Source organism: Astyanax mexicanus, chromosome 11, assembly GCF_023375975.1.
Source record: "Astyanax mexicanus isolate ESR-SI-001 chromosome 11, AstMex3_surface, whole genome shotgun sequence".
Classification (NCBI taxonomy): domain Eukaryota; kingdom Metazoa; phylum Chordata; class Actinopteri; order Characiformes; family Acestrorhamphidae; genus Astyanax; species Astyanax mexicanus.
Genome location: NC_064418.1, coordinates 38,562,333 through 38,586,471, shown reverse-complemented (window position 1 = coordinate 38,586,471; position 24,139 = coordinate 38,562,333). Strand labels below are relative to the sequence as shown.

Genomic DNA, 24,139 nt, shown 5'->3' with positions numbered 1-24,139 from the left:
TGTAACCTGTACCTTTGAGTGCAGTCGAACCCAGCGGCTGTAGAGGGCGTGCTTGCAGAGACGTGAGGGTCGACCCATGTCATCTTTGCCTGTGGTGGCATTAATGACCTCCAGTCCCTGGTCTGCAATGGTCCAGTTCACACTGAAGTTAGGTGCCTTCCCCGGTTGTCGTGCTTCTGCATTGCTGATTCCTGCTCGACACACAGATGCACAGACAAACAGACAGGATGGCTTAATTATTTTGTGATCAATAAGATAAGAAGGATCCCATGCAGCAGTCAAATACATTTCAAAGAACTAAAGAAGAAGAAGAAGAACACCGGCACTGCTCAGGAATGAAAAGAAAGTACCAGCTGAATTTTTGAAGTCAGTAGACACAGAGGACATTTATTTTATTTATTTATTTAGTTATTTTTGTAGAAGAGAGTTGAAAAATGCTCAGCGTTCAATTTTTTTTGATGGTTAAGAATCTCTGCAACACTGCAGACCAGGCTGGAGCGAGTGAAGCATCAGCAGCTGGATGATTTACAGCACTCTGAGTGGAGTGATGTAAGCCCTTCTCAAAATCTCTAAAGCGGAAAAGGTTAATTGCCCACCCCATTATCAGTCTACCTGCAGAGCTGAAGGAAGCAGAGCCTTGGGAGGACAAAACGACAATACGGAGAACGGAGTCAGGACAAAATTAAAGTGAAGTGCTGACGGGACCATCCAGGACCATCTGCAACTTTGGGATATACTTCTTCACTTTTAACTTTAACATTTACTTAAAACTTCTGTTTCTTCTGGTTACTGACAAATCATCAGGTAATTTCTCTCTCGAAAGCCATATTTGGACATTTAGATATAAAAATATATATATATGTATTGGGTTTGCTGGTTAACCAGCTCTTGACCAGCATAGTCTATATTGGATTTTATTGTGGTCACACTGGTTAACCAGAGTTATACTGAGTCATACTGGCCATGGTTGGTGAATCTTAGTCATACTGGTTGTTTAGCTTGGGCAGGTTGATCATGCTAAATAATCAAACTCAAACATATCCTATTTGCAGGTTAAAAGCTAAGCTATTAAACCAGTTCAACAAGTTTCGTTGGCCATACTTTTTTTTTTTTAACAAGGTTTACTTTCCAGCTTTGTATTTCCAGCTGGAATTTCATATTTTTAAACCAATTTTAAGGCTTTGTCAATCACTTGCAAATCCTTTTAAATTTGAATTTCGCTTTGACTTGTATTAAAGCGCAATAAAAAAGTGTTTTATACATAGTTTGATTGACTGTTACGTCAGAAAGACCTTGAACTCAAGTTTTAAAGGCTTGAAAAGAAGGTCACCTTTTCTGTTTAAAAATCAAAAGATGTGTCCCTTCGCTCTGGAGAAGTTAAACAAGTGGCTTTTGTTTGTAGAGCAACAGTGTTACATCCCGAACTCCCATCACAGACTTATCAAATCGAGACTTTAGCTGGATGCCATGAAAACTCCGGGGTAACCTGATGTAACACACTGAAACAGTGTGTGGAATAAGGTGTGTGGAGTGTGTCTCAGCACATCTAAAAAGGGGGTGACCTTATAACAGTGTGATTAAGGCAGTGTTTTCTACAGATGTTAAGCAAATATCACAAAAGGAGTCGGGGTGAGAAACCAGGCTGGGATTCTAAAGCGCCATTCAAGGCTTTAAACAGAGCAGACCCTGGTGTTTACACACAGCTTAAAAGAGATGGAACGATTCTTGCTCTCACTGTTAATTAAAGCAATGTGAGAACTGAGAGAGAGAAAAAAAAGAGGATCAGAAATGAGTCAGAGTGTAACAGAGAACTGGGAGAGAAAAGTGGGAAACCAACACCTACCACAATAATCCTCATAAGACCCTGAGTTTCAATATATCTCATATCTCATATATCTTACTTTAAAGTCATCTGCATTAAGAAATGAATAAAAAGTTGCCTGTAAACTGTTAAAAAAAGTGGATTTATTTAACCTTAGACAATATTTTCTTAGAGAAGTTTTCCCTTCACAGGGTTCCTACACTTTTCAACCAATACATTTTCATGACTATTTTATGACTTTTTCATGCCTTTGCTACAAATTTTAATGACCAGACGATCTTAGAAACATCAGTATAGACATGGCAAAAAACCTAAAACTAAAAACCCATCGAAAAACTGGTTATAGTATGCCTATATCTCACCTAAAATTAATTTTAAACACTTTGAAATGTCATGTTTTACTACCTATCATTATATGTCTGAATGAAGACAGACAGCATTAAATCAGCATTTTCCTCTTACTTATAGTTAAAGCTGAAGCTCCAGGCTGAATAGGACCCACATAGCTATCTAGTGCGAAGAGATGTAACCCACGTTACCCAAACATTCACAAACGAGAATAAACATTACTGAGTATTTTTAATTTTTTTGAACGTATCAAGGCCTGGAAATTTTTCAAACTCCATGACTTTTACAGTTTTTTTATGACAGTACAAACCCTGCTTTAGATAAAGGTTGCAGATTCAGAGGTTCATAGACATTTTAAGCTTTTTGACAAACTGAGATGCTGGTGTGCACTCAGGTCTCATGTCTGTTACCTTCTGCCTCTCTCCTTTTAGCTGTTCTAGTCAGATCTGCTGAGGTTTTTAGCCACAATATATTTACAATCTCTGCACTGCTTGAATTCATTCAAGACTAATTCCATCCTCTCATTTTCCCTATCTTTCCTGTGTTAACGAATTAACAGATAAAACAAGAGAGCTAAAGAGAGTTTGTAAGTGTGTGAATTTCTGTAATCTATAACTAGTGTTTGACCCCAATGTGCAGTATGGGAGAAAAAAGTGGGGGTTCCCTCACCGCTGAGCAGGGGCCGATTGAGGGTGAACTGCTGGGGCAGGTCCTCGATGTCCGCGATGCGCTGGTACATGGCCCGAGAGAGATGGTCAGCGTGGTACAAGCTGCCCAAAATAATGCTGGAGAAGTAGATGGGCTCGGTAAAGTAACTCATCAGTGAGCCCTGGATCCCCACTACGTTCCACCTGTAACACAGAGATAATGGAGTACATGGGCACGTTGTGATCTACTGGACTGAAACACTGTACAAGACTTTTGCTTTGCCTGAAGCTTTTATCAAGCATCTATCTTGTTTAATCTAATGCACTTATGTTATTTTCCATAGGTTCCATTAGAGTTTCTGTATAAAGCAAAAAAGCAGGTGAGAGGACACAAAACAATTATGGAAAACAACACACATCACATAACATATCACACATTAAGAGCTGCTATATGGTGTAGTATCATTTCCTGGTAATGTGGAAATGTGTTAAATTAAAAAATATGGCCTTAAGAAAAAAAAGAAACAAATTATGAATAAGCGACAAAAAAAAAACTCTCCAGCAGTCTTTATGCCTTTTTTGCTCACAAGGAAACCGAGACGAACGGATTCATTAGTGCCATGCTTCCACCCCCCCCCTCAATTTGGGCTTTCACAAGTCCCAGACTGCCCCAGCGGTAGTCCAGCCTTCTGCAGTGCACAATCAAAGGGGCTAATCAAGGCCAGCTCGACTCCCGCAAACAACACCTGCTGCACAGCCACGCCGGCAGCACGCACTCAAGTGATTGGAGCTCTTCTGTTCGGCACGGCCAATCAGCCGCTTCACAACGCCGGACTGACTCAGAGCCTTCTCTCCAGCTATTGTTAAGTTGGCGACTTCATTAAGCAAGAATAGGAAGGTCTGGGTAAAAGCCTTCTTTCCGCTGTTCCTCGCCTTTAAAGCAGGCTGTTTAATCAAAAGGAAAGAGAAAAGAAGAGTGAATTACAGATGAGCTCGAGATCAAGCGCTGCTAGCGACTTTTTAACTAAAAAAAAAAAAAAAAGAAAAATAGCAAGGCTGTTAATAATTCAGTGAGAAGGGTGGGTGGAAGACTGTATCCAGAGAGAGGGAGCTTGAAGGAGGAGGTTGTGGTGTGCCTTTTTTTTTCTTAAAATCTTGCACCACCGTGAAACCCCGAACTTAACACTCCATTTCACTGCAAACTGACCTGCTGCTGTACTCTGGCCAAATCTAGCAAGCTATGGGGCAGAGATCACAGTCCAGAAAAAAACAAAACAGTGGAACTATATTTTTGTATGTCCTATAAAAATCAGTTTGAAAAAGCGACAGGAAAAATACTGAAGAATCCATATAATAGAAAACTGTTCTCTCTAATATACAGCCCTCTAGCCAACATTTAGCATTAAGCATGATCCCAGCAGCTTCGAGGTTCTCTTCTCTAGGGACACTTATTTTTTTGGCAATACTTCATTACAGGGACTAGTCAAACTGTGGGCATGGATTTGCAAATCTGTGTCAGTTTAATTCTCCAGACGTTTTAGCATTAGCTGCTAACCTCACTAAGTGCTAGCTCTTTCGCCGCTCAGATGTGAGCCTGCAGCTAATCACGGCTAGCAATGCTGGAGCAGCATTAGCTTTAGCCACTAACTGCGCTAAGCATTATCTAGCTCTTTCGCCTGTTCATAACTGAATATATGCAGGGCTATACAAGCTAATATCGCCCTGGCTTACTGGAAATTCAGGGTTTCTCAGTGTAGCGCTGTCGTCGCCATTAGCCGCTAACCGCAGCTAGTGCTAATGGTTAGCTGCTAATGCCTTAATGGAAATCTGGAAATCTAAGCTTACTGTAAACAAACAGTAAGCAGCTTTATTCACCCAAATAAGCAGTTTTTAGGAGAGAAATCTGTGTAGATTAACATTCAGCGCTTGATTGACTTTAAAAGAAAATGTTTTTTTTTAAGAATTACATATTTGTTTACTTAGCTTAGCTCTACAGGTCTCGCCACCCAGTGGAGAAAAGAAGAAAAACATGGAAAACATACTAGTGTCACATAATGCACCTTATTATCCGGTGCGCCTTATGTATTAAAAAATAAACGTTCATTAATAGTGTGCCTTATAATCTGGTGCGCCTTATAATGCGAATTAGGGTATGTAGGAAAAAGTAATTTCGATTTTAAGTGTGCAATACACATGATGGTAAAACAAATATGTGACTAAAATATTTACACAATTTGCTCTGACAGTATTTATATTAGGTATATTAGTTCTAATGGCACAGGAGCAAAACATAGTTTGTTTATTTTTTTATAATAAATAAACAAATAGATAGAGGATGGAATAAGGTCCTATGAAACCTAAGAAAACATAAATCCACACATCAGTTACGAGTGGACATGACGGCATATAGGGGCAGTTTTCTTGACAGAGTTTAAGCCTAGTTTTGGACTACACAGCATTCTGAATACAGATTTGTGGAGTGTGTTAGATGGTCCCTGGAGATAATACTGCTGTGATCACGACCCTTTGTGATGTGAGCATGCTACAGAAAATCATTTTCAGCACAATATTGTGGAGATAATGATAAATTAGACCCATCCTGTGACACTGTTTTTAACCACCTGATGCACTGCCACAGCAAAAATCATGCATCATAAAGCCCGGGGAATCCAGATTCACACAACACATGCTGGTTATGTTGAAAAATAACCCTATCCAGCAGGGGATGATGGCACCTTGAGAAATAGTGCAATGCAGGTGATGAAACGCCACTCACTGACAGCTACCCATCTTTCAAACTCTCACGGCCATTTTCCCCCTCAGGCATCAGTTACATAAGAGCTCCAACAGACTCCTGTTGCAAAAGTAAACCACAATCATTATCAGCACCTGTTCTTTCCCTATGACAGCCAGCCTAATAGACTAAATGAGAGCGAAGGGAGATAGAGCTGGAATGATGATGAGGCTGTGTTGAGACTGACAGCGAGTGTGTGTGTGTGTGTTTGAGAGAAGGTAAATAGATAAGTAGGAGCGAGGTGCTCTCTCATCAGCTGTGACAGGGCCTGTGCTCTGCACACACAGCTGCCTCCGACACCTCCTTATCTCCCCATTCACAGGCGTCAGCGGCAGGGGCGGACAGCACCTCAGCCACGCCGAAGAACTACACAATCCACTCCCCTGAGCAATGCAAGACTGCTGCTGTGCTAACATTCAACCAAAGCTCAAAATTCCTGAAACATTTAGAGCAAAACAATCCCTGCAGTAAGACTAAGAGCGGTCTTTCAGAAACTACAGCCCGGACCCTTAAAGAACTGCAGCTACACTTTATTCTGTTCAAACGCATAATTACACTTGACTCCAATAATAAAGTTGCTTTAGTTCCCAATCACTTCAACTTTGTTATAATATAAAAAAAAAACTATTTGATTTGGATAGGTGAGTGAATACTTTTGGCAATATAGTGTACATTTATTAAGAGATGGGACGATTACACTTCAACTTGACCAATGATACTACCATATTTTCCAGATTATATAACGCACCGGATTATAAGGAGCATTAAGCAACATTAGTGAGGATGCATACATCGAAGTGAGGAAGGGTGGCCCCCTTCTAATGAGTAAACTGGGGGAAACTGCAAAAAAAAAAAAAAAACATCTTTCAAAGTCAAACGCATGCTGGACGTTAATCTACACAGATTTCTCTTATGAAAACCATTTATTTGGGGGTAGTAAAGTGCATCTGTTTATTTACAGTAAGCTTAGATTTCCAATATTTTGTCTTGTTTTGGTTTTCTGTGAAGTTTCTCCAGCACTAAGGCTGGGTGAAGCAGCATTAGCATTAGCTACTAACTGCAGCGCAAGTGGGAAGTAAATGCTGCCTGATAGCACTAGACTGAGGAACCCTGAGTATTCCAGTAACCCAGAGTGCTATCAGCTAGCGGTTCGTCCCAAGTAGGTTGTTTTAACACGGCAAACATGCAGACTATAGTCCAATATACTCGCCTCTGAGCAGCGAAAGAGCTAGCGCTGCGGCTAGCAGCTAATGCTAAAATGAATCATTTGATCTGACCAGCTCCCAGGATTAGTTAAATTATCGGCCAGTCAGATATTTGTTTTGAAATCGTCTGATCCCAAAATTCTCAGAACTCGTAGAGAAGAGGATGTACAAGATCTTGCACCCCAAGCGAGCCAAAAAGCATTTAGACTTAAAAGAGCTTATCTAACAACACTGTTTTCTAGCAGTGTATGGAAATTAACCTGTTTATTTTTTTTTTAAATGTTACCTGGCGATTTTGTCACTGCAGGACATGGTGAGGAGTCTTTCCCCCTGAAGAACACCGTCCCACGTCTGGATAGTGTTGCTGGAGCGCACTGGGATGGTTCCCTCTCCAGACTCAATCTTAGTCCTCAGTTGACCCCGGGCTTTTCTGTTTGGGTGTCTGTCTCCCTGGTCTGATGATGAAGGAGAGAGGAGTTAGCCAAGAATTCCAAACAACAGACCAATCAATCACCTCCCAGTTTGTTAACATTAGTGAACTGGCAACGTAGACAACGAGCTTCCTCATTTACAATTTCCGCGAACGTGCGGCGCATGCTGTTCCACCACGGCATTCTCCATGATGCACATCGGAGTAATTGTGCATCACACAATAGAAAGCAGTTGAACACACAATGATTCACATATGACACTGGCCGAGCAGAATTAATCAGACGCAGAGGGGAAAAAAGAGACAAAGCTGGCTAATTAAAAAGACTATTGAAATTTATTTTCAAAACACGGGCAGACAGTTGAATGAAATTCTAATTAAACGAGACTGATCACAAGGGGAAAACATCCTGAGCTTAAATGAATTCAATTATTAGGCTTTGATAATTAATTTCCAAACAAGGGGTTGAATAAATCACTCTGGAAAGCTGTCATCCTGCTAAGGGGAGATGAAAGAGATGTCATGTTCTCATATCTTCTACATCCTGTATTTGTCTAAAACAATCAGGTGTCTCCCTGGACCCTGCACACATTTCCCATTAGTCACTGGCCTCTCTCATAAACCCTTTCCCCTGTATGATCAGATTACCTCTGTTCAGCACCTCTCATTCATTTCATATGTGATTGTAACTATACTAGCTAGTGTTGCTCTTCCTCTGTTTCTCTCATTGTTTCTTGGATCCGGTTCTCTGGGAGTCTTGAAAACTGGAGACGGTTGCTCTTATCAGGGGATTACACAGGCCACAGCTGATTAGTTGTTGTAATTGTGATCTTAAAATAGAAATGCATGTTATTAGTGTCTTATTATTAGACTTTAATAGATTTATTACTGATTAATGCTGAAATTATTGCAGTTAATTCAAACAAATAAAAATTGTAACAATTTCTGCCATATGGGAGAAATCAGTTATTTGCTGTACTGTTGTAAGTTCTTGCATTTTAAGCACCTTTTTAAATGCAGAAATGTACGTGTAAAAAAATAATTTTAAATTCATAATTATAAAAAGTAAGAATAACTGATTGTTCTCAAAAGGGGAAAATTGTTAATAAATTGTCATTCATTGGAGGAACTCAATACATTATTTTGTTTTAGCTGATTCAGTAGTGTAGAAAGTTTTTAATATATCCAGGGTGCGCTACACTATTTCCTATTTGCCTATTCCCTCATCTAATACATCTAATTCAACTCATTTTCTAATGAGATTATCAAATATGAAATTATGAGGTTTATTGCACAAAAAGGTGCACGGCATCCTAGCTGGCCACAAATGTATCTGGTTGAACGAAAGCAGCTGGAATTGACATTTTGTTTATTATTAGTCTTTTTTTTTATAATGGTACAATGAAGCCAACATTATATTGACGAAAAATTGCAACATCCAAAACCACTGTATGCTCAACTTCTCTAGTTTTTTTTCTTAGTTTTTTTCATTGGAGGTCAATCCAGCATTGTTGTAATTTTGATTTGTAACCAAAAGGCTGGGAAATCGCTGCTAAACAAATAAGAGTGTGTCTCCTAACAGTTATTATTTGCTACAGAGGCTGAGTTATTACCTTGAAATGGTTTTAAACATGCAAAACATATTAAACATAACATTTACAACTTATTTAAACAATCATAATGTGAGCAGTAAGATAATATATTGTAAAATAAACAATCAGAAATTGATCAGAAAGTTATTTCGTGAGGGACTGGTTCTAATGCTCTTACCCTCGACTCCTGCCTCGTGCGGGGAGAAGATGCGAGCGTCTCCGCACGGTGACGTGCTGATGTAGAGGTGAAACTGAACGTTGTCCTTCAGCCGGTAGCCATGTTTCTCACACCGCGTGAAAATCGAGTTTTGATGCTCCTCTTTGTTGTTACTGTGTGAGAAAGAAAAGTATACTCTGAATGCAGCTCTCATCATCAGTCTAACCACACTGTGGCTCAGATGTTCACCTTTCTTACCTAAGGAAGAACTCCAGCTGCATGTACAGGTATCGGATGAGTGAGCGGCGGGCGATGATCTCAGCATGGCAGTCGTTAAGCGCAAGGCCGCGGTCACTCATGTACTCGCCATTTATGCACTTGGTTCCTGTGGAGACGCAGATGACCTGAGCCTCTTTCACATCAGTACCTGAGGACACAGCAGAGAGCAGAGCTGAGACATGTGCATTTAGCATTTGAGAATAACTGTAACAGTGCTGAACTAGGATCAGTGTTTATCACCAGATATAGCTCCCTCACATAAATCCCTTATAAACTGGGGTAACCCTGGATACAACCACAGATACATTCATTTGTGTTATTTAAATGACAAGAAAAGCTTTTTCCAGATTTATCATTTGATAGAAATGAATACAATACTTTATTATTATTTTCCTATTATGTGCGCTACACTACAGCAACATTCAAAAGCTCGAAAGCAACACCACTTCTATTAATTCAACATTCCATAATTTATTTTTAATTTTATTTTTTTACAGCATTACATCCAGAGCAATTCTATAACATAAAAAAACAAATAATACAAAGGCAACCTAGTTTGAATATCCAGTAAAAAAAAACGGTCACTAATCAGGTAGCTACTAGGAATTCTACCAGTCAGGAATTAAGAGGCAGTAAAGTCACTCCACCCCACTCACTCGTTTCAGTGAAGTTTCTCCAGCATCGAGGCTCCAGCACGCTAAGCCCTAGTTCTTTCCTAGTTAAAACAAGCTATGTGAGACGAACTGCTAGCTAATAGCGCCCTTGGTTTCCGGAACACTCTGGATCGCTCTAGCGGTTAGTGGCTAATGCTAATGCTCCAGCCTTACTGCTGGGGAAATTTGGGAATCTAAACTTACTGTAAATGTACACCCCTGTTCCTTACTAGTGTCATATAATGCGCCTTATAATCTGGTGTGACTTAACCTAGTAAAATAGACGAAATAGATGAAAATGGATGTTCTTTGATAATGCGCCTTATAATCCGGTGCAATTTATAGTGTGAAAAATAACTTGCAGTTGTGAAGCCAGATCTGCAATGAAACTGCAATTTTTTCCCCAGCCATTTTCACAGTATGGACCAAATTCGGAACCCAGGTTTTTATTATGTTTTTGTTAATTAGACTAGTTGAACAGATGAACCTTAAATTATATTTTATTTTTCTTTGAAATCTACAGTTAATCTACAGTTACAGTAGATACCAGCATAATCTGATGTATCTGGTATGTAATGGGGGATGATAGCCTGCCTCGTTTTTTTTTTTTTTGTAATTGGTCCAAACAATCAAAAAATGTGTATATATGTATATAAAGGTAAAACAATTTCTGTAAATTGTATCAGCTTACTTTTGCCAAATGTACTGAAATAATACTACCTCTGCACCCACATATAGATATAGCTCTCATGTTGTTGGCACGCACAAAAGAACCTCCCACAGTTTAACCTCTGATTCTCACCCACTAGTGAATCACTTGTTAATGGCTGAAGGTTCACATGTTGAAATGAGGATTCTCAAACTGAGAAAGATGTATTGATATAAAAATTACAAATCTACAGATACACTCGAGTGCACTTCTAATAATTAGTAATCTAATATTAATGATAACCATGTGCCTTCAAGCAGATCAGATGAATTAACACAGCATGTAGTGTATTTAAAGGTAGAGGATGGAGAAACACCTAGCGTTGTGTTTGACGGTGCATAGAGGCACAGCCTACCTGTTGTCATGACAACCCCAGCCAGCACTTTCCGTCGTGCGTGAGGGGACGTGAAGTTGTCGGTGAGCTCGCTGAACTTGTCCACCACAAGGCGGGAGACAGCGTCTGCTAGAACCTGAGGAGAAAAAATAGCCAGTTACATTCAATTAATCAATTAATCAAATCAGTGAGATCACTGAAGATGCAGCTTTTTAAAGAAATGGAAACAGATAAGAAAAATTAACAAGATCAAAGAGCAAGTTGGGCTGAGCAATATCATCCAAAATTACTATATCACCTTTTTTGTATTAATAATTTTGTAATTTTTACTGCAACAAAATCTTTTATCGTCTATATATTTTCTAAGGAAAAAAATATCATGATGTAATATACCTGCTACACATTTTTACATTCTGTGAGATTTATAAAAAAAAATAATAATAAAAAAAAAAAAAAAAAAAAATTCTGAATGGGCCATTTGTGTGAATATGGATTTGACCATAGAGCACATTGTGCAAATTATGCCACAAAAACATTAAAATAAAACGAGCAGCACGACAATTTCCTTTCCCAATCATCTCGCAATATAATTCAATGAGGATTGCTTAATCAGTGAAAGATCACAAAGAATCTAATGTTTATAATTGTGGAAAACATATTTTTGTATTGCATACAGGGGTGTATGTTATGGACCAAAACTGATATAACAATATTTCTTAATATTCTTAGTTAATATGATATATTTCCTAAACCCATATGAACAGTACAAAAGCCAGCGCCTTTGTTGTACATCATCTCACACTGGCACTGCCAGGCTATGGATGCCTGCCCTGTATGCCTAACGTTCTGCCCTCTCTTATAACCCTAGGCTACATTTGCTGTATGTTTTAATAGTTTAATGTACCTTTACTCACTTAAATAAATTCAAGAATTTATAGGAGACACAACAAGATGTTAATCATGATAGAAAAATGTTTTTAAATTATGGTCCAGCCCCAACTACCTATCGACATGTCTTTTGAGCATAATAAGAGTTTTGAGTCATATTGTGCAGCTCCAAGACCAAACTGCAAGGGATTAGATAAGTTAACAGAAAAATAAATACTGTGTTTTTCTTTGTTTTTTTTTTTTCATTATAAAGCGCACCGGATTATCAGGCTCATTTTATGTGGCACTGGTAGTAGGAACCGGGGTGGCGAGACCTGTAAGCTAAGCTAAGTAAACAAAATGGTATTTCTTTAAAAAAAACATTTTAGATCAGTCAGACAAGTCAAACTAGCACTAGATGTTAATCTACACATATTTCTCTCCTGAAAACAATTTATTTGGGTGAATAAAGAGCTTCCAATTATTTACAGTAAGCTTAGATTTTCAGATTTCTACTAAAGCTGGAGTATTAGCATTAGCGGCTAACCACTAGCGTTTAGCGGCTAACGCCACCCGATAGTGCTACACTGGGGAACCCTGAGCTAGCATTTGTCCTAGCTTGTTCTAACATGGTAAACAGCCAAAGAGCTAGCACTTAGCACAGTTAGTGGCTAATGCTAATGCTGCTTCAGCAGTGTTAGCCAAAGTTAGCAGCAGGCTACAGCCCGATAAAACTCACCTCTGAACGGCCAAAAAGCTAGCGCTTAGTGCTGTTAGCAGCTAATGCTAATACTGCTGGAAAACTAAACTGAAACTCCTGTATAACTCTGTACTTCAGCAGAGTGGCTTTACTGCTCCTTACAACCTTACTGGCAGAATTAATATATACATAACATGCACCGGATTATAAGGCGCACTGAAGATTTCTGGGAAAATAAAATAATTTTAAGTGCACCTTATACTGCGAAAAATGCGATACGATATCTGGAAGAGCACTACATACATAAAACTGAATTGAATCCCTTGTTGTACATTAAAGCTGTTTTTATTCCACAGTTGTGGAAATACCCTCTCTAATTTAGCATCACCTGCCAAGAGGTTCAGTCGCTTCTTTCTCTCTGACAGCGTCTTTTCTCTTACACTCCATTCTCCTCTGCTAATAGGGTGGAAAATGATTATGCCAGAGAGAAGTCACTGGCTGAATGGGCACAAATTAGAGACATTAGTCCAACATTGCGTCCCTAGTACTTGAGAATCGCTCAGCGGGAGACAGTTAATGTGAGCGCGGGACGCAGGAGAGCGAGCTGTTCCGTGAAGGAAAAAAATGTAACTCTTCAAAACAGAAAGAGCACTTTCACCCTGGCAATCAGGATCGCCATTACTGGCAGCAAACAGCAGGGGGCAGCACTCATCTGAGGGTGCACTAAGTAAATATTAACAGACCGCGAGTTCACTGGCCAATTACACACTGCCATTTCACGGCCTGAGAGCAAGAGGTCAAATTAAACAAACTACTGACATGCGGATAAGGCATGTACAGCTGCGCAAAGAGACCGCAGCCAGACTCACCGGGGAGATTAATAAAGGGACCAAAAATAAATAGCACGTTTTCCGTTTTTGATAGACTGCCATTTAACCAACCGAGACTTCTCTCGCCCGTCTGTATCTCCACACACGAACGCATGACTGCAGTAATCAGTGGACTGATGACAGACGCCACGTCTCGCTAATAGCTTTCATCCTAGACACCTTTTTGCCATCTAGCTAAAACAAATTTACCCACACCGCACAAAGCTGGACTGACAGCACGTTAAATCCTGAGGTTTGTGCTGAGGGACGATTGGGGAAGTGGGTTGGTGGGTGGGGAAGGTGGGGTGGCAGGTGGGGGCTCTGCTAATAGAGCTCCGTGTTCTTGGCGCCGAGCCTGTCAGGCACACGAGCAGCCCACGAGGCTTCAGCGCTGGAAACAGAACCTGACAGCGGCACTCTTCAGCAGACAGGCAGCAGCCAGACTGCAGCTAAACGCTCTTGTTTTGACACGGTTCAGAGGGAGATGTTAATTAAGATTGGGCCAGCCTCGGTCCCCGGCCTTATCTGAAAGCGGGATTAACAAAAGGGTTAGGAAAGGTGTAAATAGCCTTTTTTCCTCCACAAACACACGCGGGATTCCGCTCCTTTAACCACCTGCTCCGTGTCATCGCTTTTTTTTAATCACCCATCTTCCTTTTCAATTAGACTTCAGGCGTAATGAAGATGGGCAGAAAGTTATGGTATTGTGTTGAAGAATCAATCACAGAGCCTTTGATAAAGAACTTATCTTTGACGAGTCTCCTCTGCGTTCAGTGCCATTAATCAAATACTATAGAGGGGTGAGTGACTGATTCCTCATTTTTTGGATCAGTTAGCTAATCTGAAGACGTCCGATACGGCTACGCTCTATCTAACAGTCTGATCGGGATAAAATAAAACTGTTCAAAAGGTTAGATTTAGTTCAACAAAAAAAGAAAAGTTATAATAATGGAGAAAAAACAAGAAAAGACGCTCTGAATCAAAAACTTCATACATTTTTTATAAAATGTATTAACATTTTCATATTAAACTCCTTTAATGTTGTTGAAGGGTTTTCCTCCAGAGTATGAACAGCCTTGCACAGTAATAAATAAGTAATTCATATTGCAGAAAATCAATAGATCGTCAGAACAAAAGAAGTATCGGTATAACATTTAAATAGATATCCATAGCCCTGTTTCTCCGGGATGGACATTATCATAATACTTTTAGAAGTAGGGATTATGGGAATGGGTTTGAGTAATTATTAAAATCAAGCATTTAAAATAAGGAATGCATAGCGTGGAATCGACCATGTTTTTGGTATCTATGCATAACAAGACAAAACAAAATTTCCTGTTAAAAATTCAGATGACTATGGGGACATCCCTATATTTCTGTCTTCCAATCAGAGTTCTTTATACTTTGTGTACCGTACTAGCCAAAAGCAGTATTTAATATTATTACAAGGAATTTAACAATACACTCCAATCCAACTTAAGTAAGTATGCTAATCTAATAATTAGATCTACAATAAATTCTTTTGTTTTCAATTTGTGTATACATTTTTTTATGTTATTTTTCCTTTTTTTCTGATTTAAGGCATATTCAATATGGAGAAGGATCCAACTGAACTGATCTCCTGCTTCCTGCTGGTTTGCAAAATTGTTTCTTAAATGCTGCAGAGAAATCAACTAATTTTTATACTTTAAACACAAAGGCTGAATCTCAAATAAGTCTTTATAACTCAAATAACTTTTTAATTTTACATTTTAGTACCTTGCCATAGGCTTGGTACACACATGCTCAGGTTTTACACGCAAATAATGAAAGTAGCTTGTTCAAATTGCAGATACTCAAGCTGTGAATAAATGTTATAATAGTCATAAGATCGACCCTGATCTTGATTTACTGGACTGAATGTATACATCGCTAAAGACTGTTTGTTTACAAATGTGCATATAGATCAATGAAGTCATGTTGTCATTCTCTCTCATGCCTATATTAGGTTATATGGCATAACAGGAGTATAATTATCAAACATTATACCACAGTTATTTCCGACCCTGCAATGTGATTAGCTAAGAGGCGTTTTGTGAGTGCCCTAATCAGCCGTTCGCGCACTGTATTACTCCACCACAAACAGGTAACCTAGCAATGATACAGCGCTTACAAGCCAAACAACACAGTTATAAACAGAGCAGCAATGGAACTATTTTAACTTTTAGTGTTTATAACCAAACAGATCGTATTGTCTTGTCCTCTTCAACTTAAAATCTTTTAAAACGCAGCGATAACAGAACTGTGGTATAATAGCAGTAATACACTCGAGGTTCGTGCTATAACATGTAATATTGCCACTGCTGTGGTGATCTAAGGCACTCAGACTGTGGCCTCGTCACACATTATAGCACTCCCTCTCATGTATCATTGCTTAATTGCTGCTAAAATACAAAGTTAACAAAACATTTTGTCTCATCTGCTAAATGCCACTAGAATATATTTAAAATGTTAGTCTGTTTTTAGCAGTGGGTGTTGATATGCAGTACTGCTACATTTTATCAGCTAACGCTTGTGTAAAGTCATTTCAATGCAGAGTGAAAGTGATTGCCTTCTTATAGCATAGATTTGCCAATGTTTGTATTCCAATTAGTTCATATCTTCATAATTCAGAGGATCTGGTGGCTTTTATGGAAAAAAATATGCACAGAAACACAGAAACACAATTTTGACCCGGAATTCCTAGTACGGGAATAAATACAGAATTTTGCTCTATTCTAACAGAAAACCGATTGTTTTGCAAAACAAACATGGCTTTTTTAACGAGGCTCATACCTGGGGCAGGTGCAGCTGCAGACCCTCTCTGGGGATGGGCTGGCGGGATGGGGTCTGGTCCAGCTGCATGTTGAACAGTGCAGACAGGGCAGCCTGTGCAGCGCGGGCTTTAGCCAGCTTCTTGTTTCTGCCCGAACCCTCAAAGGTCTGCGAGTCCACCGTCACAGACATGACAAAGTTCTTGGCATGACTCTCACCACTCTCAGACACAAACTCGTACTTAAGGCCCGGCCGCAGCTCGTTGAGGATCATGACTGGGTTTTTGCCGCTGGAGGACGAGCTGAAGGAGGAGGGAGGGGGCAGTGGAGCTTGTGCGAGGCTGTTGGTGCCTGCCGCAGGGGGCACCGTGTACTCTCCCAGTGGGTTCAGGGAGCCGTTGCCGTTAGAGCCCAGGTAGAAGGGGTCCTCGGGGGGTGCAGGCGTCTCGAAGCCGTTGAAGAGCATGTCGGGGAAGTCGGCCTGGTCCGAGGTGAAGTCCGTGTTGACGGTTAGAGTACGGCCCATGGCTAGATGCGCCTCTGAGGCGTTGGGGAACTGAACAAAGGACCGCAGTGCCTTCTCTGCTGCATTCAGCTTGGCCTTCTTCTTGGTGGGACCTGATCCCTCAAATAGCTGCCCGTTCACCTCCACGGTCATGACGAAGACAGGGGCGTGCACCGGACCGGTCTGAGACAGCAGCTTGTACTGGAGACCTGGCTTGATCTCGTTCAGCTGCATCAAGGCGTTCTTGGGCAGAACAGGCCCCGGGGTTTTCTTGCGCTTCTTGGGCCTGAATTTGGGGTGCGCGTGACCGTTATTGCCCTCCTCCAGGGGGCGCTTACGCCCCCCTCCTCCACCGCCATTGGGGAGCTGCTCAGGCATGCCTGTCCCCTCTTTGGAGGAGACGTTGTCCAGGTTGCGGTTTTCCTTGACGTCGGTGCTGCAGGAACCTGCGATGCCCAGAAAGAGTAACTTACAACGCCTTCGTTGCAGGATCTTGTAAATGTAAAATTTATAGATTCCTTTATCTTTCTTTGTAACTGAACAAGTGATGTGTGTTCCTTTTTTTGAGGCTGAGATTCAAGAGCACAGTGCCTTTAATTTTTTTCAGTGGAACAGAAAAAAGAAGAATATACATTTGTATTGTTACTGCAACTCTTTTTATAGGAGCAAAGAGGATCATTTATACAAACAAACGCAATGTGACTTATAGCATTCTACCATAGATTATCAGGCATGAAATTTTTAACAGAAGTGTACTTATGTATTCAAACTGCCAGAAATGACTCTACATATGCAGTAAAATTGCATAGCAAAACTACTGTACATAAAACAATTTTACTGCATAAGTTTAGTCTACGACAGTCTTTAATACTTTAAAACGTAAGCAATTTATCATCCTAAAAGTACACTACAATAAAAGTTTCTCTCTTATTCTAAAAACGAAAGGTAATGTAATTTTCAGTGAAAGCAGTGATACGCAGAACGTCTCTGCAAACCCTGTCATATAAGTAGTGTTTGCTTGGATTAGGGGACATTTACATGTTAATGCATGGTGTCAGTCAATTTTAGCATAGACTATAAGAAAGAGAGACAAATTAGAATAAAATATGTGAACTGCATGTCATATCGTATATTGGATTTAATAAATGACTTGACATCACTGAACCTCGGCAGAGGTGTTAAACAAAGCGGCACGGACGTCTTATTGAGCTAAACAGGCTCTGGAACACACATCATGCCCTGTTGACAAAGCTGATGGAACTTTGGCTAAATTTTCATTTATAACATCCTGCAGCAAAAGCTCGCTAGGTTACTCCTTTCGGCGCTCAGGGAGAGAGAGAAGCATTCGTGAAGAAGAGGAAGAACACGGGGGTCATGGGGAAACACTGCAGGATCATACAGGGAACAAGGCAGTGGAAAATCAAAAAGGGGAAAATTAGGCCTGTCACAATAATATATTTTTTATTATTATTGACGATATATTGCACCCAGGATATTTGCCACTGATTATAGTAAATGCAAACAACAATTGGCCTTTCTCTCTCATTCACATTCTCACCAAACAGAATTCCTACTGTTGCTTAAATGAAACAAAAACACTGTTTTGAAACAAAGTTAACACACTAACTCAAACACATAAATGGCCTCTTCCTACTAGGAAAAACCTAGTGGGCAATACTGAGATCAGCAAAAATTGTGGTCATTACTGAAGTCATGTAGGGAATATGAAAATAAAATGAAGATAAAAACAAAACGTGGGGGGAAAAAGTAGACAAAACATCACACTAATTATATTGAACAGATATTGCAATTTTTCGTGTAACTTCTTCACAATATGCGCCAACACAAACACACAAACAGTATGTGCCCCTTATCACACAAGATTTCCCCTTATCAATAAATGAAAATTAACAAAAAAAAAACACTAATTCTTAAGAAAAAAGCAGCTGTTATCAGTTGTTCTCCTAATTTGTTTGCATTTAATGTGCATCTTAAATAAGATCTAAGCTGATCAACCCATCTAATCTGTGGAATCTGACATCTGCCTCAGTAGGGTTAACCAAAATATCTTCTCTTGTCAAAAATACATGTTGATGCAGCAGTTGATGAAGCTGTGTATCTGCCCCAGATACGCTGTAGCACGGAGAGCGGAGAAAACACTGACTCCTAACAGATCTAACGTCTGTAGATGCTCCTCTGGGTTTTCCACCTACTTCAAAACAACATCGAAACCTTTCGTTTTACAAAAGCAGCCAATATTCATCATCAAGCTCGTGCATCTTAAAATAGAGGACACATCCCAAAAGCAAGCACGGAGAACCCTCTAACTGGAGTTCTCTAACTAGGTTCAGGCCTCAGACTGGCAGTTTTGGGATGCTCTGAGAGGAAGGGACCTACTTGTCCCATTAAGCTCGATAAGCGTGGGCTATTTGAAGCTTTTCTCTGAATGTATTTAGACTGTCAGGTGGTTAAGGATCCTGACAGGACTCTGCCATTTGTAAAAAGAAAGATTTAGAGCTGGGTTTTTCAGCAGAGAATGCATCAAAAATGTCACAAGTGCTAAAAAAAAGCCTGCAGAAGAAATAAAAACAATAGACGTGTCAGGTAATTCATCCTGGCGTAAAGAGGCTATTTGATGTAATCCCCCAAGTTGTGATGTAATTTTTTATAATTTTGCTGGTAACTGGTTTTAGATGTTTTTATATTATTTTATTTGGTCATGCTTGATCATGCCAGTCTGCCAGCTCAGTCTTATTAGTCATGCTGGTAAAATATGATTGGTTATGATTGTAATATTGGCCAACCAGCTTAATCTTACTGGTCATGCTTGACAAACATCTTTGTGATGCTGGTGGTCGAAAAGCTTGTTCATGGTTGATCATACTGGTTGTCTAGCTAGGTGAGGTTTTTCATGCCTGTAAACCAGTTAAAACTGGCCAGGATTTTTGTCAATGGTCTGCCTGACATTACACCACTAAATCTTGAGGATTTATATTCAAGCATTACATAAAAAGCTTTCATGTTGCTAAGGAACATCACTGAAATACAAACTGTAAATATAATAGAAAATATAAAAACAAATGTAAGTAAATCTGCTAATGTCAAAATATAATGAATACAATCTTAAAATGGGCTCTTGAAAATCTTGAAATCCATATTTTCCTGAATACAAATTAAACAGTTCGTGTCCTGCAAACCTTTAGTTTTTATGTCTGTTTTCAAACCTGCAGAATTTGGGTTGATTCCTGTTACTGATCTGGAATTATAGAAGAGAGTGAACAGGTAGCTTCTCTAAGTAACCTGTAGGAGCCTCAAACCTCAAATTTTCAGAATGTAAAAAAAAATATTTTACTGCAAAGAAAAAGGGTTTTGTATCAGCTACACCTGTAGCCCGTATACGGGACAAGGCATTTTAAGGGGTTTTAACCATCAAACTCAGAAAATTAATCATAGCCTATACTGGTCTAGAGCTAAGCCGGTCAATCAATAATTCCTTTATATCGTAAAACTACTTTGTGACAATCAGTTCAAGCTGATGATGCATTATGCATGTGTTTTAACCTTTCTAGTGTGATTGTCACTTAAAAAAATACCACAATTTCAAAATGACTCTCAGAATCACTGACAATAAGTTTATATGATAGAGTCACCTAGCCAAATGCCAGCAGCCAAATGTCAGCAGTGAATCCATTACAGTAACTAAATTTCAAACTATTATAAAGTAAGAAAAGTTCCGAAAAACACTTTAAATAAGTCTTTTTTTTTGCAAAAAAGAACTCAAAGCTTTTCAGATTCTCTTTTTCCTTCTCTCCATCCTTTTTGCTTGCTGCACCTCTAAAACGCTATTCAGCACATGCAGAGTTTCAGGGCAGATTATAAGAGACATAATTAATGCTGGAAGAGTGCTAATTATCTTCACTCCATACAGCTCAGTCATTCCTGTGTTCAGAGAGAGAGTTTCACTACTAATCTGGATCAGAGAGCATCCTGTGATCTCTCCCTCTCTCTCTCTCCCTCTCTCTCTCTCTCTCTCTCTCTCTCACACACGCAAACTTTTTACACCTTGCACCTAAAAATGTACCCTGATAGAAAACCTTGGGCTTTGATTGGCCCCAAATGCCTTCATCAGTTGCCCTTAAAACAGAAGGAAACATGCTGATCTGCTGCCAGATTACACGCTTTTTCACAGCGTGACAAGTGGTGCACTTTAAATCAACAACGCCTAATTGTAAACATACAGCATACACTTGTTATTAACATAATCACATCTTTAATTAAGCTGTTTAATTAAATGAAACGCTCTTCCTTTCCTAATGGGCTATAGAAACCTGCAAACAATATGACACCATCAGCATATCAATCACACTTCCTCTCAACTAAACAACTTTACTTTCACCCTAAAGTCTCAATGAAGTTACAGACCACATGTGATACATATGCATCTGTTCTTCTATCTGGATATACACTGCCCTGTCCTAAAATCTGGGCTTTTAACTTGAAAAGTAGTAAACACAGCTTCTGTAGTTTATGTTTTCAAAACAAAAATGTATAGTTATTTTGGTTGTCGTAATATATCTAAATAAGTGAATGAAAAATAAATATCATGTGGGCACCTTTACAGTCAGTACTTAGTAAAAGAACCTCAGACAGAAATGTAAAAGGAACAAAATGCTTTTTGTAGCATTCAAAAGTCTTTCTGTTCTTGGATTTCTTTTTTATCCAATTCACTGTTATACAGTTAGGATTGTGCATTCTCTATGTTGAGGGCAATCATATGAGGTCTTACCAGCATAAGAACAGTTCTGTTTGAGAGCTTTAATGGCACTCTGAATCTAATCTTCACCTACCTAGCTTCTATGAATTTCAATTTCTTAACATTTTCTTATGGCTTTCTCCTGCAATATCACAATTACATCATATTCAGATCAATTTAATTCAAATAAATTACTACTTTAAGGTTTTTAGACAGTTGCTTAGATGAGCCGATGGTTGCTGATTGTTAGATCAAGTTTTATTTTATAACATTAAATAATTTAGAACACTTTTAGTTAACTGTTTTGGGTCTAATTTGGGGAAGAAATGAAATAGAATATCTTGTCCAAACCAAGCATTTTCTGATGGTTGAAGGCTATGTTTATCACCTCTCAAGGTGTAAAAAAATATATATAATTTAGCAAAGGCTGCTGAAATGTTTGCTTTAGACTGCATATATGGGTCAATGCTACCAGAAAAAGACTTTAAATAAATCAATTTAAGTAAATGATTTTTGATACATTTTAAATTAAGATTTACTTTAAGCCTTTTGTGTTACTATTCTCCTTCACGTTCACCCACTATATAAAGGGTAGTTGACATTTTTAGATGGTATATAAAATATAAATAGAGAAATGTTTTATATATATCGTTTTTTTTTTTTTTTTATACCATCCACCTGTCAGACCCTATTTAATGCAGTAGACAGCAAAACGGGAAGCAGATCAGAAAGACCTGTGCACCCTGAATCATCTGCAGGATGAGTGTGAAAAGCTGTGGAATATCAAAGCATGCTTATCTATAGAAAATCTAAATAAGAAACTGGTGCCTGCGCTTTGAGGTGGTAATAATTGACCTTGGCTGTCATTGTAATAGGCTTTAGGGAGAAGCCGTAAGTGACGGGACAAAGGAGAGCTTCATTTTTTCTGGGTTAACAGCTCTTCCTGGCAGCCAGCTACTAATACACACACACTTCCATTCACGGCAGAGCTGAATACGACCAGCGGCCTCCAAGACCCTGAAAGAATGTTGTCTATTCCTCGAGCCATTTGATCAAAATCTGCCCAAATATCAATTAACAGCAATTGTGTGAGGACGACTCGAGAGAGGACTCGACTGGTGAGTGATATCACTGAAATGTGATCCAAATCTAGGAGATGGAGAAGAGTCTGAATGTTTAATTAATTGAACAATAGGACTATAGTGGAGGAATTCTGCACTTTTCCAACCTAAAACCATTGACGATTGGCTCTTCAGAGCTGGCACAGACCTTATGAAACTTTTTCTAGTCAAAACTGGGCAGATGAGAAAGTCCATTCTGAAAAAAATCTGCAGTATCTCGACTGTACTGTAGGAGTTTCTACTCAGGGAATGGAGAAACTTGGGAAAATCAAATCTTAAAGGGGTGCCTATAGGTGCAGGGTGGTGCATTATAGGGCACAAAATGAAGGTGTGTTGTGGGACAGTGGGACAGAAGGATCCATATGGTCATGTAATGGACTGTGTTCAAACTAGGCCTGTTTTTGTTTACAAGGGAGCAGCAGTGCACACATTAGCTGAAATAACACCAGTGGTTTTACCAAAAGGTTCTATCCTGACGTCAGTTATGTCTCTAAGTTTTGGCCTCTCTGACTAAAACCCTATCCGGACGGGATTAGTTTCTCTGGGGGACGTCTGTGAAAAATATTTCACAAATCTACTCAGTGATAAAACTCTTGCATCCGGACTGCAATTGAAAAAACAGGAGGACCAATAGGTTTTTTTGGCTTTCTTGGTCACATGACATCACGTTCAGTAGCTCCTCCATTTCTACTCGCTGTTGTGTTTACGTGGATCTTTGTGGAAACGTGTGCCCAAAGTGTAATTACGGTGCGTAGCAGTGGACAAATAGCTATTTTATTAAACGTGAGGTGATGAAACTCAGTGATGTGAGTCCAGACTGGACTCACTGGACAGACTGGACCACGGCCACGAGTTCAGCGAAAAAGAGTATGGAATTCAGCCTGTAATTTTCTTAAAGGACAGCTGAGAAAAACACATATATAGTAGCTCTGGACTGGAATAAAATCACAGAGGAGAAAATTACCCCAGGACCCCATGAGAAACTAATCTCATCTGGATGGGTCTCAATTCTGATTTCTACCTTTAATTTCAGTTATACCTCTGAGTTTTGGCCTGTCCGCCTAATTCTGATCTCTACCTTTGGATTCTGACCTTTACTGAGTTGCACCATAAAGGTCTACCCTGTTTAAATGTCTAACACTACTTTTTCCCCTCTTCAAAGTTCTACAACCAAGTTTTGCCTTGAGTTCTTCCATTCGGCACTGCACGGCAGTTCTACCCCATCCGGTGTTCTACCACTGAGTTCTACTGTTGGGTTCTGCCTTGTTCTGAGATATACCACTAATCATTGTGCTTAAATTCTGCTCTATTGGATTTTTGAACCCTATCCACAGTTTGACCATTACATTTTACCACAAGGTTCAATCCTGATTCCAGTTATACCTTTGAGTTTTGGCCTGTCTGCCTAATTCTGATATCTACCATTGGATTATAACCTTTACTGAGCTGCACCACAAAGGTCTGCCCTGTTCTAAGTTTTACCACCAAGTTTTGCTTTCAGTTCTACCATCGGGCATTGTCCTGTTTTGAGTTCTACCCCATCTGGTGTTCTACCTGTTGGG

General features: G+C 39.5%; 1 protein-coding gene across 3 annotated transcripts in view; it reads right to left on the bottom strand.

The window, feature by feature from the left end:
* The window catches only part of adarb1b (adenosine deaminase RNA specific B1b), a 208,794-nt gene that overhangs the window by 6,537 nt on the left and 178,118 nt on the right, over nt 1-24,139 (bottom strand). For 2 of the 3 annotated variants that reach the window (XM_022680190.2, XM_022680189.2), the window contains 7 exons: nt 16,221-17,149; nt 10,992-11,106; nt 9,254-9,422; nt 9,017-9,168; nt 7,103-7,271; nt 2,840-3,021; nt 13-191 (listed from right to left, as the gene is read on the bottom strand). In XM_022680190.2, coding sequence (XP_022535911.1) covers nt 13-191; nt 2,840-3,021; nt 7,103-7,271; nt 9,017-9,168; nt 9,254-9,422; nt 10,992-11,106; nt 16,221-17,149 — 1,895 coding nt within the window. Of the gene's footprint in view, nt 1-12; nt 192-2,839; nt 3,022-7,102; nt 7,272-9,016; nt 9,169-9,253; nt 9,423-10,991; nt 11,107-16,220; nt 18,019-24,139 lie in introns of all 3 variants that reach the window. The other variant, XM_049485296.1, reaches the window with a different exon arrangement.